Source organism: Artemia franciscana, chromosome 7, assembly GCF_032884065.1.
Source record: "Artemia franciscana chromosome 7, ASM3288406v1, whole genome shotgun sequence".
NCBI classification, from domain to species: domain Eukaryota; kingdom Metazoa; phylum Arthropoda; class Branchiopoda; order Anostraca; family Artemiidae; genus Artemia; species Artemia franciscana.
In genome coordinates, this window is record NC_088869.1 from 17420666 (window position 1) to 17442456 (window position 21791).

Consider the following 21791-nt stretch of genomic DNA (forward strand, 5'->3'; position numbering starts at 1 on the left):
AGCATAGAACTGCACAATTCATAAACAATTCAAGGAACTACCGATAATAGTCTTATTTTTTGTGTAACCGCTGTGGTAGTTAAAATAGTTGATGTAAAACTGATATTTTCTAGTTTTTTGTACTATTGGTTAGGGCTGCAAGATAACCTGAAAGAATGCTTTCGAATTAAACTTCGTTGTCAATATAAATTGCACAGTAATTAGATTAGATGTGCATCAAAGTTACACATAGCTCTAACTATGCATAACTGGCAGATCTGATTTCTATATTCCATTAAGATTGTGTAATAAGCATTAACTTAAAAAAAAATTGAAGCAATAATAACAAACAATGGAGCTAAAGCCCAAAAAGTAAAAATAGCGTATAGATTATGTGAAAGATTGAAATCTATGAAATCAAGAGACGAATATTGGAGGCGCTTTAACGTCATTGCATCTCTGGCGCTTTAACATCAACGAAGCTGAAGGGCAAGAGGGAGACGTCTACACAACATCTTTGTCCCTGTGTTCAACCACCCCTCACAGGCACATAAAAAGGAATCTATCGAGGGTAGAAGAGCACATAGTAAAAAATTGATAGTTCGAATAAGAATTACCCAGAAATCGAGAAAAAAATTACCTTAATACGTGTCTGACCCTTCATATAATCTGCATCTGTTCGTTTGAGAATACATATTTGCATTAATTTAACTAGACTGTGTAAGGGGGCACCGCCCTAAAAGTATTATTAACCCTTATAACAATTCACAAAAGCGAATCTTAAGGGACAAAGTATTATCAAGTATTATCAATGCATGACTCTTTAACTGCAAGATTTTTATGCCACCCTTTTACACCCCTCTTCCCTAGTTACGTTCCTGTGTTTCATTCTTTCCTATCTCAAATGCAATTCATCCTTTAAATAATACGGTTGCTTATTTGTAGTGTCTAAAGAGGAATTTTATTCAGAACTTTTTACTCCCTTGGAGAGACGGGAGTAAATTATATTTCCAGATTCATGTGTTTTATACCTGGTAGAAAAAGATGTGTTATGGATTAACAAATTTAATACTGAGGGTGCTTCATAACATAAAATTTGTTTTTTAGATACTATACGTGTTTTATAAATATGTTCGAGCATAGTTTTTTTATTTAGTTATTTTCATTGAACTTATTATCAAACAGTTCGTGGTAAGGTACTGCAAGAAAGGAGCGACAAGGCTCAATAGTCACCGAAACTCTAAAAAACGAAGTTTTGATACCAGTATATATATCAAAAGAATCGAGTTTTTGCGCTGATCAGAGAACTCTACTGTAGTGATTTCAATCTCCTGTCTGAAAAAATGAGGAATTTTGTATTTTTGCCATAAGAAAGATCATGGATGCGTGTTTATTGTTTTTTTTTTTTTTTTTTTTTTTTTTTTTTTTTTGTTGTTGTTGTTGTTTTGTTTTGTTTTTCAGGGGTGATCGTATCGACCCAGAGGTCATAGAATATCATAAGGGGCATCGTTCAAATGGAAATTAAAATATCTAGTGTCCTTTTAAGTGACCGAAAAATCGGAGGGGAACTCGGCCCCTCCCATGTCCCTTTTTTTCTTAAAATGGTCCGATCAAATTTTTAGATAGCCATATTGAAACGCCATGTTGCCAATGTTCCAAAACTTTTATTTTAGTTTTCTTTATTGTCTAACCTATGTTTCATTTACTTATTAGACCCTCTTGAAATTGTGAACTTGGACGAAAATCGTGAATAATGGAATGCTGAAAATTAAAAAGGTATCAAATAGTTTTTGCTAAGGATCAAACTTATCAAACTTAAATGGATTATCGTTGTAGATTAGGTGACAGATGGAAGTTATTTCTGCTCTTATCTTTGGTGTGGCTCGTCTGTTTCTACTCTGAAATCCCTGTTTTTCTTCATTTCTTTTAAATTTTGAAGGGATTCAAGGAGTTTCAGTGTTTCTTGTATTGTTTTCTTACATTTAATGTCTATTTTGTTTTATTTTGTTTTCCAATTTTTAAGTTGATTTATTTTTACATTAATATCTCTTAATAAAAAAAACTGAATTTAAAAAGTGGATTAATTTTATTTTTCTCTTCAGCTTTGGGGTCCCATAAAGCAAGGATTCCGGTGTCGAAGTTGTGGCATAACCGCTCATGGACCATGCAAAGATATGCTGAACAACGGTTGCAAACCAAGAAAAGATCACAGTAGTACGCATTCAGGTATTTGCATATTGCTTTATCAAAAAATCTTTCTGATGTCCGTTACTAAATAAATATAGGCTTCAAAAATGGGAGCTATGTATGTCCTTGACATGCATAGCATGTCAGTCAAACATAGGGGGGTGTTGACCTCCTCAACACCCCGCTCTTTACGCTAAAGTTTTTTAATGTTTTAAAAAGTAGAGTTGAGAGAAAGAGTCAAACTTTAGCGTAAAAAGGCGGGGTGTTGAGGAGGGAACAGCCCCTTTCATATACGGAGTAATTTCTGTTCGTTTTAAGTTTTATATGTCGCTCCTTACTTTCAGTTAAAAAAAACTTATTATTTTTTTTTATTTAATCACTACCAAGACTGTGAGGCAAGGTCAGTCAAACATAACTGTATTCAGGGCTTCTTTTTGTGAGTTTTAGGACAAAGCTAATTGGGCTATGATCATGGAAAACAAGAAGATATGCCTCTGAAAATGGTGATATCAACTTCACATTGAGCTCTGTCGAACTTGACATTTTATCAGGATATCATCACCTTCCCAGAGAAAGAATGTACTGACCCCGGTCAGATGATCTAGCAACTACCTCTAGCAAATAAAATAAGCTCTTGTACTGCGATAAAACGGCTAGAGTGAAGCCACTTATAGATGGCATGAAGACTAAGCTTCGGCAATATGGAATGTTCTGTAAAAAAAAAAAAAAAAAACGTCCCATGGACGAACAAATGATAACCTCTTTTGGTCGTCACATCTGTAAAATGTTTATCCAATGAAAACCGAAGTGATTTAGATAAAAAAAAAATAGATGCTAATATTTTCTAATGGATATCCTTCCAACATTAATCTGTATTGTGCGAAGAGTAACAGCCATCAGTACCCTCGGTCCATATTTGGTCACTAGCCTAGTGTCTGCTGTTGAAAAAGCAGCCCAACATGAGGTCTTCTTTGGTAATTTCTTCCCAAGAAATTACAAAGACAAAGGTTTCGTGCCACACTCATTGTACGAAAAAATCAATTGAAGGGATGCTATCTTGAAAAAAAAGTTATTAAAACAAAGAAACGTCGTAATTGTCACTAGAGGTCAAATGGAGTGGTTTTGACTATAAAATTGAAAGTTAGCTGCTTATTTAGTAACAAACTATGACCCATGTCTGAGTTACTACCGAACTCGGAAACCCCTCTCATTACGACATTCTAGACTTCATATCACTTGCCAATCAGATTCACTTATCCCTTCATTTTATCTCCAACTGATCCCCTCACATAAGGTTACAACAGTAAATGGCATGAATTAGTGACAGGGGTAAAATTGATCTAGCTAATTTTTAAAACATATGTGATGTTATCCTTGGTAAATGGAAGCACCGTTCCAGCTCTTGTCTCAGAAGTCTAGAAGTAGGGTTTCTGAAAGTCAGATTTTACTTGAACTTATTATGCTGAAATTGTGCATACCAAAGGCATTGCTGAAAAGGCAAGTGTACCGGTCTATGGAGTGTGGGTCGCAGCAGAAAAGCCAGGTTGGATCAACAATCTGGAGCTCACCAATTCGTGTACCAAGTAAAAATTTTGGTTTAGTATTTAAAAAGAGTGTGGTGTGCCTGGTACTGTTGCAGTAAATGATTTCTGTCTTTATACAAAGAGCCGCTTCGCGAAAGATCGAGTAGATCAAACAAGATCACAACAACATCAAGTAAATTCTACGGTCGCAATGACCTATTTGGCACGTAATGACCCAAATTGGCTCTTTTTTTTAGTTTAGAAGTTTTTAGAACTTTTTAGAAACTTTTTTAGAAATCGACAGCATTATCAAATGAATTTTTGCTCTGAATTGGCGCCAGATCTAATTAGTTCTTATATAATTAGTCCTGTACTTAAAAAGTAAAATGCTGCCAACTAGGCCCATATTCTACCGACTGTTTACAAATGTGGAGTAAATTCATCAAATGTAAAGGCCTTTTCATGATATGTATAGGAAAATGAATGCTAGGGTTAAGGTTATTGTATCGCTTGGTGTTATTTAACTTACTCTGTTAATCCTGATTAAGAAAGGTTTTAGACAGAGAACTATGGCTTCTCCATCCTTATTATAATAACATTGCTGAACCACAGCATAAAGCTGTTATAACCTAAGTGTTTAGGGGTTGATGTCTCGATAACAAATTACGCTGATAATAATCTGAACGTTAATCAAACGCAGTCAGAAATACAAGAGAATTTCTGCATACAGTCAGAGATCAAATCGAACTGAAGTGAGTAGAACTAAATTCTTGGTTTTTAACCGCAGTATTCAAGAGCCAGTCTCTTTGTCCTTTGGTGCACATTTCGCTTATGAACGAGAACACCTAGTTTAACCTCAGCATAAAGCTGTTATGACTTATGTTCTTAGAGGTTGATATCACGATAGCAAATTACGCTGATGATATTCTGAGCGTTAGTCGAACGCAGACAGGAATAGAAGAGAATTTCAGTATAGAGTCAGAGGTGTAACACCAAATGGAACTAAAGTTCAAGATGAATAGAACAGAATTCTGGGGTATTTAATAGCAGTATCCAAGAGCCAGTCTCTTTGCCCCTTGGTACGCCTTTTGCTTATAAACGAGAACACCTAGTTTAACCTTAGCATAAAGCTGTTATGGCTTATGTTTTTCTGTGTTTGATATCTCGATAGTAAACTATGATGATCATATTCTGAACGTTAGTCAAGCGTAGACAGGAATAGAACATTCTGAGATAGCCATTTTATTCACCATAGTAAAAAATCTAATAATTATGTCTTTGGGGACGATATACTCCCCCGCAGTCCCCTTGGGAGGGGTTGCAAGTTACAAACATTGACCTGTGTTTGCATATAGTAATGGTTATTGAAATGGAAGTGTACGGACGTTTTCAGGGGGATTTTTTGGTTTGGGAGAGAGAGATGAGGTGGGTGGGGGGGTATTGAGAGGATATTTCCATGAAAAAACTTCTCATAGGGCAAGATTTGTTAGCTTTGTTTAATAAAACAATGAAAAAATAAATATGAAAAGTTTTTTTCTACTGAAAGTGAGGCGCAGCATTAAAACTTAAAACGAGCATAAAATTATTGTGCATATGAGAGATTTCCCTCCTCGTAATACCTCGCCCTTTGGGCTAAAATATTTTTAGTAATTTCAACTATTTATTCTACAGCCTTTGTGATTCAAGGGTCATTCTCAAGGAATTGGGACATAATTTAAGCTTTAGTGTAAAGAGCGAGGTATCGACGAAGGGTGAAGTCCCTCATATACGCAATAAAAACATACGAATATAGAAGTTCGTTATGTAAGTTAATTCGTAAATTATATATATTTTTTACTAATGAAAATGTTCGTAAAAAAATTTAAAGTTCTAGTTGCTTTTTTAAGTAATCAGAAAATTGGAGGGCAACTAGGCTTCCTCCCTCTCTCTTTTTTTCTCAAAATCTTCTGATTAAAACTATGAGAAAGCCATTTAGCCAAAAAAAAATAATATACAAATTTTGTTTTAATTATTTTTTGTGCGGAAAGCCAAGATCAAAACATGCTTTAATTAAAAAACGTCCAGAAATTAAATTAAAAAAAAAACAAGTTCTTTTAAATGAAAGTAAGGAGCGTCATTAAAACTTATAACGAACAGAAATTACTCCGTATATGAAAGGGCCTTTTCCTCTTCTACGCCCCACTCTTTACGCTAAAGTTTTTTACTGTTTTAAGAAGTAGACTTAAGAGAAAGAGTCATACTTTATCGTAAAGAGCGAGGCGTTGAGGAGGAAAAGCCCCTTTCATATACGGAGTAATTTCTGTTCGTTTTAAGTTTTAATGTCGCTCCTTACTTTCATTTAAAAAAAACTTGTGTTTTCTTATTTAATATAGTCAGAAGCGTTTGACCGAATCGATCTAAAGTTCAACTTGAGTAGAACTGAATTCTTGGTTTTTAACCGCAGTATCCTAGAGCCAGTCTCTTTGTCCCTTGTTACGCATTTCGTTTATGAACGAGAACACCCAGTTTAACCTCAGTATAAGGCTGTTATGCCTTATGTTCTTAAGGGTTGATGTCACGATAGCGAATTACGATGATGATATTCTGAAAGTTAGCCAAACGCAGACAGAAAAAAAAGAGAATTTCAGTATACACTCAGAGGCGTACGACCAAATGGAACTAAATTTCAACATGAATAGAACTGAATTCTTGGTTTTTAACCGCAGTATCCAAGAGCCAGTCTTTTTGTCCCTTGGTACGCATTTCTTTTATGAATGAGAAGACCTAGTTTAACCTCAGCGTAAAGCTGCTATGAATTACGTTTTTAGAGGTTGATGTCTCGATATCAAATGAAGAGGATGATATTCTGAAGGTTAGTCGAACGCAGACAGGAATGAAAGAGAATTTGTATATACAGTAAGAAGCTTAGGACCAAACGAAATTAAAGTTCAACATAAATAGAACTGAGTTCGTGGTTTTTACCCGCAGTATCCAAGAGCCAATCTCTTTGTCCTTTGGTAGGCATTTCGTTTATGAACGAGAACACCTAGTTTAACCTCAGCATAAAGCTGTTATGACTTATGCTTTTATAGGTTGATTTCACGATAGCTAATTACGCTGATGATATTCTGAACGTTAGTTGAACGCAGACTTGTGTACTGTTATGACTTATGTTATGACTTATGTGCTGTTATGACTTATGCACTTAGAAGTTGATATATCAATAGCAAATTAAAATGATGATATTCTGAACGTTAGTCGAACGTAGACAGGAATAGAAGAGAATTTCTATATACAGGTCGGAGGCGCATGACCAAATGGAACTAAAGTTCAACATGAATAGAACTGAATTCTTGGTTTTTAACCACAGCATCCAAGAGCAAGTCTCTTTGTCCCTTGGTACGCATTTCGCTTATGAAGAGAAGACCTATCTTAATCTCAGCATAAATCTGTCATGACTTATTTGATTAGAGGTTGATTTCTTGATAGCAATTTACGACGATGACAAATATGAGCCAGTCTCTTTGTCCCTTGGTACGCATTTCGCTTATGAAGAGAAGATCTATCTTAACCTCAGCATAAATATGTCATGACTTATTTGATTAGAGGTTGATTTCTTGATAGCAATTTACGACGATGACAAATATGAGCCAGTCTCTTTGTCCCTTGGTACGTATTTCGCTTATGAAGAGAAGACCTATCTTAATTTCAGCATAAATCTGTTATGACTTATTTGATTAGAGGTTGATTTCTTGATAGCAATTTACGACGATGACAAATATGAGCCAGTCTCTTTGTCCCTTGGTACGCATTTCGCTTATGAAGAGAAGACCTATCTTAACCTCAGCATAAATCTGTCATGACTTATTTGATTAGAGGTTGATTTCTTGATAGCAATTTACGACGATGACAAATATGAGCCAGTCTCTTTGTCCCTTGGTATGCATTTCGCTTATGAGCAAGAACACCTATTTTAACCTCAGCTTAAAGCTGTTATGACTTATTTGCTTAGAAGTTGAGGTGTCAATAGCAAATTACAATGATGATATTCTGAACGTTAGTCGAACGTAGACAGGAATAGAAGAGAATTTCTATATACAGTCAGAGGCGCATGATCAAATGGAACTAAAGTTCAACATGAATAGGACTGAATTGGTTTTTAACCCCAGTATCCAAGAGCCAGTCTCTTTGTCCCTTGGTACGCATTTCTTTTATGAACGAGATCACCTAGTTTACCTTGGACTAACAACTGGGAAAAATTTGCCTGCTACAAGAATTCCGTTGAACGATTTTTTGGCGAATAAGAGCAGGTAAAAAAAAAGGTAAAGGATACGGCATTAGACTTTACAGTCCGTACCGGCGGTGCTGATCTCCGTTTCTTGGCCCTTCAGCCAGGAAGTGCAATGGGGGGCTGGGGGCCAGCCATCCTGTGCTTTCGCACACCCTTCCTGTTTACCTTCCCCAGATTTCTCTAGGTACCCATTTAGAGCTGGGTCGACTCTGGCTAAGCTTACAGAGTCACGCCACTGACCCCCGTCCCAAACTGAAGAATTGGGTACACTGGGATTCGAACCCGCGTCCTCTCAGACAAGGGATCCCGAATCCAGCGCAACAACCCACTCGGCCAGTAAGAGTGGGAAAGTTTATGGCCTTTTAATTGCTATGAAATCTAAGTTTAGTCACCCTTTTTTACGATCTGTTAACAGTGCCTTTATAGTCCCACATTTGCTTGCTCTTTCACCTTTTTGGGAGCTTTTTATTCAAAGTGACATTGCTGAAAGTGTTCAAAGTGACATTGCTCAAAGTGACATTAGAAAGTGTTTTTACAAATTTGCAAAATGCCTACTTTGGCAGTAGCTTTAGACTAGCAGCACCACCTTGTTGACCAGATATGCAGTCACTAATCCCTTATATTTTATCTGAAGAAGAACAGTGTCACCTCAAAAGCTGCTCTATAGGCTATAGGCTAGTATCTAGTATCTCTATAGGCTAGCTAAGTGTTGATTTTATGTTCATTGTGTAATTTTCCTACTCCGTCATTTGTACATTTTGACAGACAATAAATGTGATTAATTACTATAACCATCTTTTGTCCCAAAAAAAGTACACACTGTTTTCCATTTTTTCATATCCCGGTGCAGGTCTGAACTTTTTTATAGAACCGTAAAAGAAAGGCCTTTGTCACTTTCTAGCAATAGATTGAAGTAAGGCGTAGAAGGAAATACAAAGTAAAAAGGAATAAACACAGGTATTCCATACGTAACTTGGATGTAGTAAAAACAAAATACTAAAAAGAGACAAAGCATATTTAAATGGCACTCATGCTGTTATTGTGTATATCTTAATTACTTATTGTGAAAATATTCAAGGTATAAAGCATGTGATTTTTACTTTTGGCCTAACTGTTCTTTGTTTTGTTTTCGTATTGGAACTACTCTATAAATAACGTTTCTTAAATAGTATGTCCAACTCAATAGACTTTCAAGATTATTTAATTTCAGATTCTGATTCTGGGTCTTCGATGAAGCTACGCTATAGAAGAAAGAAAAAATCTATAGATGTCTCTTCAACCTCCAAAAATTGCACCTGCGAAGTGTACTGCTATGAACCATGTAAAAGCAGACCACGAATGGACCGAATACACAGCATCTCTGCTTTTGATGCCACAACCCCTGCAAGCCGCTTATGTTCAAAATATCAACGGCCTCTCTGCCAGTATATGAACTTGTCTCCAAAGAAAATTAATCTTTTGCCAGGCAGCCCCATGCCAGGAAAGCGAAAATCCTCGCTGGCATCTTCTTGCCAGTCTCAAAGCTTTCCAATCCTTGGAAACGCAAGCAGCTCTGACACGGATAACGAGCCTATTACTCATAAAAAGGGATACACCAGATTGTTCGAAAATCGATCAGTTGCAAACATTTGTACATGTGATGGACATACATCAAAATTATAATCAGTGATCTCAATATGACATATCATAATTTTTGAGGTCGATATAATTTATTTATTGTGTGATCATTTGAGTTGTGACTTCACCCGAGATTTTATTGTTAATAGGTACTGTTTTACGCTCAAGAAAACTAGTACTTTAGTTAGGATTAGCAATTATTAAAATATTTATCTCTATCTGGTTGTTCGTGCTGCTCACCGACAATGGGCGCATTATATTATAGGAAGGGATCAAACATGCCGATTCCATTGCAGTATTTCAAAAAAGTATTTTTAAACCGTGTATATATATATATATATATATATATATATATATATATATATATATATATATATATATATATAAATATATAGTGAAAATTCTTGTTGTATTTTAACTCGTCCCAAGAAAGTTTAAAGTAACAGCTGTTTTGAATCCTTTGAAGCTGAATTTGTTAGCGAAAAGCTTGTTTTAATGGAAATTTAAGTACCAAGTATTTAAAACTAGGTTCTAACTGCATCTTTGTTTCACTTTAGTTGCCAGACGATAACGTGGTTTCTTTTTTTCGGATTTGACTTTGAAATTATTTTTGCAGATTCCAAAAGCGTATTGAAAATATATAAGAGCTACTGTTATAAAAAAAAGGAACATTACTGGTCTTTCGTATTATTTGAAAGGATTTTTTTATCTGAAAAAAATACCGTGTTAAACAGTTCTGCTTTAAGTAAGTTTTTAAGTTAAAATTCCCCCCGCGGGGTCACTTCGTCCTTTTCACTTCACTAAATTGGCTTTCCTTCGTCGGAGCTCATCTGAATTCTCAATATTCCATAAGAAAACATTTTATACATGTTGGATTTTAAATATATTTCTGAGGTTGCCCCCTTTTATGTGCAGAAATGCAAAATAACAATGAAAATTTTAGTCACTGCCACCTAATAGACTCAAAGCAGGATTTGCAATTTTACTCTTGTAATTATTCTAAATTTTTACCATGGCACAAGAAACTTTTTGTCTGGTTCTTTAATGCAGAGATACTAGCTACTAGTCAACGGTTAGTTGTGTTAATTATCTTTTGGAGCATAGTCTTTGTGTATATCCAAACTGATGAATGAATTAAGATAGAATATATAGAAAGATTTGTATCCCCCAGTTCTGGTGATTTGTCAATAATTGAACAGAAGGATCCATCCCAAGTGAGGTTGACTTTGGATTTATACGATCTAGTTTCAGACTCTCTCTTTCTATCTCTCTCTCTCTCTCTCTCTCTCTCTCTCTCTCTCTCTCTCTCTCTCTCTCTCTCTCTCTCTCTCTCTCTCTCTGTCTCCCTCTCTCTCTCTCTCTCACACCCTTTTTCTGTTTTTTTTTTCTTGAAATAAAACCAAATAACGATAACTCAGAATTAGGCTTACGATAATTAGCATTTAAATTTTATCAAATGTTGATTGTTTATAAGATGTTACTGTGTTTTTTTTAAATCGATTGAGGAAATCAGCTTGTTTTACCTTGTAATCTAGCTATTTTAATTGTCAAAGATATAAAGTACCTCAAACGTATTTAATGCTTTATATTACGAATTTCAAATAAATACTAGTTACTGTTTTGATAAGAAAGTGAAAAGTAGCTCAGAATGACAACACCGATGCAGGTACTAGTTTCCCATAAAGTCATTTATTTTCTACAACTGTTTCCAACTTGAAAACAATCCCCTCTTCCCCAGGAAAAGGAAAGACAACGGAAATGTTTACCTTGAGGTCTAGGCTTCCGCATATTTTCTTTTCTTTGTCCTCAATTTTTTCTTTTTAAATCGTATCGTTTTCATTTCGATGAAGATGCGACTACCAGTTAACACCTTTAAGGTGTGTTAATCAGTTGCCATTGCACTCATTCTTCAGATAATTCAGCCCCTCCCTCCGGAATTACAAAATTTTCTTGCAATGTTTTTGAAGGATGATATAAAAAGCAAAGTAACACAATTATTTTCGGGCTTATCATAAAAAACATTTAAAAACTGAATTGCTGACAGAACATAAATAAACAACTAGCCCTGTTACACAAAATCAAAATTGACCATTTGAAACACAATTACAAGACATTTACGAACATTTTGACTATATTCTCACTGCGATATAAAGCTTATGATATGAGATTAAAATTAAACTTTTTGTTCCAGGTGAGGGTGAATTAACAGCAGGGAGGATCAAAAATTAACTTTGTATTAAAATTAAATGTTTCCTTTGTGCGTTTTATGAAATTGCATTATATTCTGAAAAAGCGGGGTAAATAACCTATGTAACTAATGATGGATCATATTCTTTATACTCAGTATAAGGAATATAATCCAACATGCAGAAGAAAAGGCTCCATATGCAGAGAATATGAGCCCTTTTGTTGGGAGTATAAGCTCTTTTGAGAGAGAATGGATAATGAAAAATTTCCAAGCATACAGTTAATTTGTATTAAATTTGGAGTAAATATAAATGAAATTGCACTTTCCATTGAGGACACTCTCTTGTCGCTGAGTTAAAGGTATCAATTCTCTTCTTTTGAAATTTCTGAGGATACCACGAAGTTTCTTAATAAAAACTATTCCAAGTTTTTGCAGTAGGTCGGCTTCTAAATTAATTTTTTTTTGAATACTGAGGAGGCAGATGTTATCGTCGATGGTAAACTTAGAACCTGCCTTGAAATAACAAACAAAATTTTGATGCTGCTATTGTTTATTCTCCAATCTGAGGTGCCACCTTGCTTTCGAAGCTTTATCTTTAAGAAAAGCGTCAAATATATCAATTTTGCCCTAATTTATTTTGGTTCCACTCATTTGATCAATCTGTTCACTTTACTGGATCTGCAGAAGAACATTCAGTTTCGAGATTATTTGGTACATGAATCTTAGTGCCAAAACTACAGCAACGCAAGTAATGTTATCATGCAGAGCTAGAGCCTCTTAATTTAATTTTCGTTCATTTTCTGTCGAAGAACCTCAGTAATGTAATCAAAATTGCTCAATAATATCACTGAACTCGTGTATCTAAAATTCCAGCATGATATATGTGTATTTTTTATCTTCTGTATCAATTTAGCTCTATCAAAAGATCATTTGTAAGATGCGGATTGTTGCATCACTCCTGCGAAGAAGCCATACAACTCCTGTAATAATCTAAACATTATATAAATCTGGCAGTCTTGCTACAAGTATGCTCCATTGCAAGGCTTCATTCACGAGTTATGCTTCAAAGATAGGGCTTTTTTCTTTCCAGTCTTCAAAAAGAATCCAGTCTTCAAAAAGAATGTAGCTTACAAGTAAGATCTCGAGAGCGACGAGTTGATACAGAAGTAAAATATCCAAGAATAACAAGATTGAATTATGGATGCAAGAGATCAACAAAACAGAGATCAGTACACCTGTGGTGCCTCCAGTATTACTTTAAGCATTTTAGAACTCCGGCATAGCTGCTATAAGTATGAACCAAGAAAAGGCTTTGTCTATAAGTCATGTGTCTAAAAAAGGATATTTTTTGTAGTTCAGCGGATGTGTATACCTAAACACTTATTTGACTATCTTCCATGTCCCTCGCATAAAGATTGCCTCACATCCTTTTCCCTAAGACTTTGCTTTTCTGATTCAGGTGTACTATACTTAAAAGAATCCTTTAGATAATGCCCTTACAACTGACAAGGTTCATGCATACTGTAAATCTTTTTATTTGTGCTCAATCTGAAGATATATCTGAAGTAACTAAAATATACACCGCTATTGTTTGTTACAGTTGTGTTTTTAGTCTTGCTATCTTATTCCAATAGAACCTAGCTCTGTAAAATATTAAACACTTTTAAACAATCTAGTGATTCAAACACTTTTCTGCCATTTATTGGCTTCAGACTTCACACAGAATATTGTACTGCCAATTAGATTTAAAAAAATTGTGTTTACTAGCATCTACAGAAAAAAAAGGAAAAATAGGATTGACTCACCCCAGACGTAAAATAATGGGATTAAAACGCATATTTTGGCACGAAATTATAGTTAACAGTCAAAGACCTATCAACACCCAATATGAGCTGCGGAAGACCATGTATTTAGCTAAGAAAATCTTAAGCGTTTTGGCGGTAAGTCACGTGTCAGTAAGAACTGGTGAAAACATAGCAAGCAGATACTAAGTATATTACCATATTTATTTTGCAATAAAAAGCGAAGGAATCTAGGTAACAAACTTTATAAGCCAAAAATGTATATAAATTGAGTATATTCTATCAATTTGATCAGTTGAGTATATTCTTAAACTAATCATTTTCAAACAGAGAAAAAAAGCTTAAAACTTAAAAAGTATAGAAAGAAACCTCAAATTGTGCGCATGCGCCGGATAAAAATTTTTAATGGGAGATTCAAAAGAAGTTTATTCGGGAAATGTAGATTGCAATCACATCATTTCGTTCATAGTAGATCGATTTAAAACCTTCACCAAGTGATATTGACCTGGATTGCAAGACAACAGAATATTTTTATATTTGCGATACATGTTTGGTTCTTCAAAGTATCAGCAAATTTATTAAACAAGGCGTTAATCTTATGGAATTCATATGATAATATTTGCGTCTATAGAGCATGATAGACTAATATAGACGCTATAAAAGCTTTAGGTCCTAAAGTGAGAATTTATAGATGGCAGGAACATTTTCTTTAGTGAAAATACTCTTTATACTCAGTAACGAAAAGTTTCTTCAGAAAGGACACTCAAAGCGGTCGGAAACTAAAAACCCGTTTATTGTATAATGAAAAATCTGTTAGTATATTTATACTGTGGTGAAAAACTTCAAATCTTATAATAATAATAATAATGAAAAAATGGAATCAATAGTTTGTTGAAAATCAAATAAACTAAACGGAGTTTTTCTGCTCTTTACTCAATGTTTGAAAATGGATAAGGTGGGTTTGTTTCCAATGAACTTCTTTAATGAAACAATACTTCATTAACAAATTGATTTAAAAACCAGCCACAGTCCAATCAGGAGTTTCCTCCAAAGGGGAAAGAACAAAAGTCCTGATTGTGTTTTCATTAAGATTCTATGACTTTTAGGGGATGTCCCCCCCTTTTTTCAAAATTTTCTCAGGGTCGTTGGTAAGACTAAACTTGATGAAAGTAATATATTTGAAGTCAGCACAAAAATCCTATTCTTTTGATTTATCTATTGGTATCAACATTCGCGTTTTTAGAGTTTCACTTACTGTTGAGCCGGGTCGCTCCTTATTTACAGTTCGTTACCACGAACTGCTTGAAAATGCTGCAAAAAGACAAGAATGAAAAAATGTATATCTTAACAACAATAAAAGGAGATTAGAAAAAGTGAAATGATCAGTGTGATAAAAAAAAACTGCTAAAATATAGTAAACGTATTAAAAGCTTGTCAATTACGTTAAAGGTATGTAGTAAGTCGATCAAAACCGAAGAAAAAACAACAGATATCAAAGGATAAACTTGAACTAAAATAAGACAGCATATTAATTTAGAAGGGGGTAAACAGTTGACAATGGGGAGAATGTTAACATTACAAAAAAGGAATTGTATCCTCTTTTATCTTTTCCTTTTGCAGTAAATTACGGTGATTATAGGGTAATAAAAAACGATGAATGATAAGAAATATTTTCTCACTTGTGTTTGTGTACAAAGTTTATAAGTTCATGGATTCGTAGATCTTATGTTTTCCTTTTGGCTCAAAGTTTTTAAGTTGTATTAAATTGACTGTTTAATCAGAGTAAATATTGTGACTTGGGTGCTGAAAATTGAACTTTGAAATTATACAAAAATCGTCTGATAGTGTTGTATTAAATTGACTGTTTAATCAGAGTAAATATTGTGAGTTGAGTGCTGAAAATTGAACTTTGAAATTATAAAAAAATCGTCTGATAGTGTTGCAATGTTTTTTCTGTTTTTCCTTACATTGCGTTGTAGTGATAAATTTCTTTAATTAGCACTTAATAAAAAAAAGAACATTAGTGCAATGTCCACGGTAGAAAAAGTAGCACTTATGGCGCATTTTAATGAGTACAATGAACGTACTGGTATATTGGCACAGCTAAATTGGTCAAGGGGGTACAATTATCCTCTCGCTAGTAAATTGATGCCACTGCTCATTCCCGGGCGCAACTTCTGTTAGAACGACATTTAAAGCAATGTATACACAATATTTTTTATGAAACACAGGCACACTTACTTTTTAAGGGAGGGGGACTACGCCTGTGCACTGTTCAAAAGATAACAATACCAAAAAGGGATTTATAATTTATTACCAAGTTTGCTAAAGGTTCAAAGTTTAGTAGCTATACGGACAAATTAGCAGAAACTCAGACCAATTTTATTGCCTTATATAGTGGGGATTTGAAATTTAAATTACAAACTATCCGTGGGGATGAAATATTAGTGACTTCACGATTATTTAGCTCAGTCGTCCAAAATGCAAACTTGTTTCTGGAGATTTTACACGATATTCAATTTTTAGAGGGATAGGAGAACAGTAGAATTACCAATGTTTTATTGTTTACAACAATATTGACTACAGCGTTTTAATGTTTACAACTGTATTACAACAATACCATCCATTTAGTGTCAGGTATGAAAACCAGGAGCGCCAATTCCCAAACATATAGGGGGGAGGGTTTATTCCTTTAATGAACATAGAAAAAAGTATATTTCGAAATCTAGGGGAAGGGGACAGTTTTTCCTGATGAAAACGTGGCTCCTAAAAAAAAAAAAACTTATACGTTATTATTATTGTTCGTAAGGGGCGCAAAAATCAAGAAACTTTTATGTTGGATTCAAGAGAGTCATGAATAAACTATTAAAAAAAACACACGCAGATACTTAAATGATTAATTTGAATCCAGAATACTACAATGAACAAGGACTTTTTCAGCAGAACCTTATGAATAGCTTATTTTTTTAAGACTCCAGGTTAGGTTAATTCTACCAAAATTGGCTACAGGTGATTGGGCTTTTTATTATTAAAATGGGAATTTTAAAGCAAGCGTGTGTCCAGAAATTTATCTTGAAAGGTAAGCTAAAGAATACGGCATTGGATTTTACAATCCTTACAGGCGATGCTGATCTCAGCTTCACGGTCCTTCAGCCAGGAACTGCAATGGGCCAGCCATCCTCTGCTTTTGTACACTCTTCCTGTTTACCTTCCACAGAGGTCTCAATCTTTAAAAAGGGATCAAAATATATAATTTTACCTATAAAGCAGTACGAAGCCTTCCCCCCTCGATCAGTTACATTTGAAGACAAATCATCTTCTGTCCTATATTTTATTATTACAAGATTTTTCCATGATTATTTACTGCCTTAAAATGTTTTTCTCTTTCTTGACTAAAACATAATGAAACACTCATACGGGCTCCACCAGGGAGAGTTAAGCTATGCTGATGAAGCCTGAACTGTGTAAAAAAGAAAATATGGAAGATGCAGTATATACTGTGCAGGGCTCCTTTATATATTCAACTTGTTTTAAAGATTTTGCAGAGATAGAAGGCTTAAGAAACGTTAAGCCGGTTCTAGAGGTATGTAGGACCTGGGTGGGTACTATATTCAGGGCTTACCGAAAAATTGTATATACACGCAACGCACCGTAGCGCTAAAAGTATTGTGGACCATTAATGATGTAGTAGTAGCACTACAATTCTATTTTGGAACAAATTTTGGAACAAAAATCAATCAGCTCCATGCCAAAAGATGAGCTTGCGAGAGTTTGCCTTAGAAATTAAGAACAAGCAGTTCGACATTGCTGCACGCCGAAAAAAAGCTGCTTCGTCGGAGAGAGCTGCACACCAAAAAAATCTGCTTCTTCGGAGAGAGCTGCAAACCAGAAACTGAGCTTGTGTGAAGTTTGCCTTAGAAATTAAGAACGAGCAGTTTGACATTGCTGCACACAAAAAAGAACCTGCTTCTTTGAAGAGGGCTGTGCACCAAAAACTGAGCTCGCGAGGTTTTTTTTTGGTAATTAAGAACAAGCAGTTTAATATTGCTGCTCACCCAAAAGAGGCTGCTTCTTCGAAGGGAGCTGCACACCAAAAACTGAGCCTGTGAGAATTTGCCTTGGAAATTAAGAACAAGCAGTTTGACTGCTGCACACCAAAAACTGAACTTGCAAGAGTTTGTCTTAGAAATTAAGAACAAGCAGTTTGACTGCTGCACGCCAAAAAAAAGCGGCTTCTTCGGAGAGAGCTGCACACCAAAACTGAGCTTGCGTGAGTTTGCCTTAGAAATTGAAAACAATCTGTTTGACTGCTGCACATCAATAAAAGCTGCCTCTTCGGTGAGAGCTGCACAACACAAACTGAGCTTCTGTAAGTTTGCCTTAGAAAGTAAGAGCAAGCAGTTTGACTTTGCTGCACAATAAAAAAAAGTTTCTTTTTCGGTGAGAGCTGCGCACCAAAACTGACCTTGCAAGAGTTCGCCTTTGAAATTAAAAACAAGCAGTTTGACTGCTGCACACCAAAAAAGCTGCTTCTTCGGAGAGAACTGTGCACCAAACACTGAGCCTATGACAATTTGCCGTAGAAATTAAGAACAAGCAGTTTGACTGCTGCCCACCAAAAAGAGGCTGCCTCTTCGATGAAAGCTGCACACCAAACCATGAGCTTCCGAGAGTTTGCCTTTGAAATTAAGAACAAGCAGTTTGACTTTGCTACACACCAAAAAGAAACTGCTTCTTAGAAGAGAGCTGAACACCAAAAACTGAACTTCCGAGAGTTTGATTTAGAAACTAAACAACCAGTTCGAGTGGTAATTTCTTAGAACAGGGTTCTTCATACAAGAAGCTATAATTGCAAAAACAAGAAGCTACGTATCAAAAACTAAGCTTGCGACAGCTTGACCTGTGCTGCACACCAAAGATAACAGTCATCTTCAACGAGAGCTACAAACCAAAGCTGCCCACGTGAGAACAAAGCTGCAAAGGAATCTACGCACCAAAAACTAAGCTTGCGAGATTTTGGCCATTAGATTAAGAACAAGAAGTTTAACTTTATTGCACATCAAAGAGAAGCTGCTTTTTCGAGGAGAGCTACTCTCCTGAGACAAAAATTGCAAAGACGGGAAGCTGCGCGCCAAAAACCAAGCCTGCGAGAGTTCGAGTTTAAAACTAGGAGAGTTTGAAAATAGCAGCGAAAAAATTATAATGTTAAATAGAATAATGAAGTGAAATGTAATGATTCTAAGATAGAGGCAGTAAAACCATTTGCCAAACCAGACCAAACACCTTCCAAACATTATGTTTCATGGTCTACCAACTTATAAATTGATTTTTACTATTTACTTGCTCAAATATGAGCTACTCTACATTGGAATGTCTTGCAGAACCCTGCGTATTCGTGAAATGAGTTAATGATAACAAAAAAAATCCATCGCAGGTCCACATAAGAACGCCGAGTCTTGGATGTTCACCCTGGTCGCCATTTCTGTAAACGCCGACTTAACATAATAGTGAAGGATATGGCCCTATCTAATAGTTTATGATTTTACCGTAAAAGTTAAGGTTTAATAACAGTTTTAGTAAGGTTTAACATAGCAGTTTGATATTATATAAATAATTTATAGTTAAACCATGCACATGGTCATTTATGTGTTTTCTAATTGCAATTGTAATTATATTAAACTTTTCCAATTATATTCAAATTTCCTAATTAAGTATTTTTGTTTTCTAATCAGTTGTGTTTTTTTTTCATTTTCTAGTTATACAGGCTGGACCAAAAGTCACTGACCCATTCAAATTTTAAATAACTTTTTTATTTTAACAGTTATATGCATGAAATTTTAGTATCATAAAGTCAAGGCAATGGGAAATGATTTTCTATCAGGTACGTATATCGTACGTTGTACGTATACCGTTTTTACACCGTATCACGTTATATACCGTACGTTGTCTGGTACTGAATTTCTCCGTAATTAATTTCCAGGATAAAAAAATACATTAAGAAAATAAAAAATATTAAGAAGTAAAAAAGATATTGAAATATAAAAAGGGTCAGTGACTTTTGGCTCACCCTGTATTTTAATTATATTCCAATTATATTTTGTATGTACCTATAATTTTCTTAATTGTTTTGTATTATTCTAGGCACCAACTAGTTTTCAATCATTGTCTGAAGGAGAAATTATTGTTTCAAGGCTTAGTCCTGGTGAAGTGATTCCTGGCGAAACAAGAAGATCAGCTCCTTCGTTTTCAGCGAGGGGAAACATCGATGATAATGTGCTTACTAATGATTTGCCCCGACTTTTGACATTGAATTCACCTAATCGAATGTTTACGTTGGATCGAAGTTTGAGACCCTTGTGATGATATTTATCAAGTCTCCTATCCCCAGTCTCTAAAATACAATATGATAAACATAGTGAAACTTATCAGAAAATTAATTTCGTATCATGGATGGGGGGGGGGGTTGTGGATTTACCCCCCCTTGAAATGTTTGTCTGGCTCGTAAAAAGTAACAGAAATGAATATAAACAGATTATTATTTTTTTTTCCACCCCTCCCCCCCCCGAAGAAACGTCCTGGGTATGTTCTTGCAAAAAATGTTTGAAGAAAAAAGAAAACTCACGAGATATTAGCAGCTATTTAACGGTGAAGGAAGAGGGGTACGTTTGTACCCTCCCTCTGTTTCTCCGAAACCGTTTCAATTGAAACTTTAACCCTTCAAATGTTTTTGTGTAATTTTGCGGCCCTTATTGGAATCCTTGTCAAATTTCATTGCCTGAATTCTAAAACGGAACATGATAAACATAGTAAATGCTAATAAGAAACGGTTGAAGATTAATAAAAACAAATTTCTTGAGGCAATAACTAATTATATAACAGTAAGGGAAGAGTGGTACATTTATAGCCCGTTCTAGTACCCCAAAATTTGTGCTAAATAAATAATTTCTAGATCTTAAGTAAAAAATACCCAATACTTTAAAGCCACTTTTGACATTATGACATTATGCTTCAACATTGAACTCCTCCTGGCCAATGTCCTGGAACAAATACGGCTGTGAAAGGACCTTAAAACTAAAGAAAAAGAGCAAAAATTAATGATGCCCAAAAAGGCAGCTTTTCTAAAACATGAGGGCTGGATATTCGGAGAAATATCCAGCCCTCATGCAATTGCTGCAACATTTTACGTTGCCCGGGCAACGTAGGTCTAGTTATGTTTTACTGTGTTCCGACACAATTCAAGCAACAAAAGAAAGTGACAATTAATCCTAAATTCTTATAACTAAAATCTTGCCGTAGGGAGCTCTAACAATGGAGTCAAATAGAAATATGCCCAACTTGTTTGGACATTGAAGTGTAGTATCCTACCTATGTCTTAAATAAATTCCTACTCTATGAAATCTCCATTACCGGGATTGAGATACGGATGGTCAGTTGCAGCCGAGCTAGAAGATGGTGGTCGAAGGAATATCATTCCTCCTCTAGATTTTGTTCGCTCCCTCCTATATTATGAAAAATATTTGTCTTGAATCTTCATTAAAAATAAACAAATAATAATTCTTACCAAAATTTTGGTGACTAGGAAACCCCGGAAAGGGGATAGCTTGCGTCCCCATCCTTGTTGATCCTATAAAGGATCAACATCCTATGATTGTATATTTTCTATAAAGAAAATATATTTATTTAGTTATAGCTAACCTATTAACATATATTAGAGGAAAATTCATTGAAGAACATTATAAGAATTCTTGCATTATTTCACAATTTTTTTAAGACTTTGGCTAATGCAATTTTTAAAACTGTTTGAATTATTCTTGGCTTTGTCTAACAGCATAACGTTTGAAAACTTCAACATAAATGGTTCCCTGAGTTTATTTTCAAATGCGTATTTTCTTAAAAGACATTTCTTTTAGTGATAAGTGGGTGTCCAAAGAACTTCAGGGATCGAGAACTTGACTAAATTAATCAAATTGTGGTGAAACTGAGACATATGGCTTGCATTTACATGTTTTTTTCATAAAAACTCTTTTGGCAGTGTCTATTTATCTCGTGACCTTTGGATCCTGGAAGAAACGCAATAAAGAAAGTAGGTTATCTATTTTCAGATATTCTAGCAAGGACATGCGTTTGCTTGAAAAAGAGTTTCCGAGCTGTAGACTATACCAGTGTGCTTCAGACTGGCCAGGAGCAACGAGCAATAACTAGCCAATGAAACGTTAGTCAAGGGA

At 35.0% G+C, this 21791-nt stretch overlaps 2 protein-coding genes across 2 annotated transcripts in view; one reads left to right on the forward strand and one right to left on the reverse strand.

Moving 5' to 3' along the window:
• Nucleotides 1-9914, forward strand: part of LOC136028916 (RAS guanyl-releasing protein 2-A-like) — a 127809-nt gene extending 117895 nt beyond the window's left edge. Inside the window, exons 12-13 of the mRNA XM_065706882.1 lie at nt 2082-2205; nt 9170-9914. Of these exons, the coding sequence (XP_065562954.1) occupies nt 2082-2205; nt 9170-9621 (576 nt within the window). The 3' untranslated portion in view covers nt 9622-9914. The remainder of the gene's footprint in view (nt 1-2081; nt 2206-9169) is intronic.
• Nucleotides 1-21791, reverse strand: part of LOC136028917 (uncharacterized) — a 166321-nt gene that overhangs the window by 11355 nt on the left and 133175 nt on the right. The gene's annotated exons all lie outside the window — the stretch shown is intronic.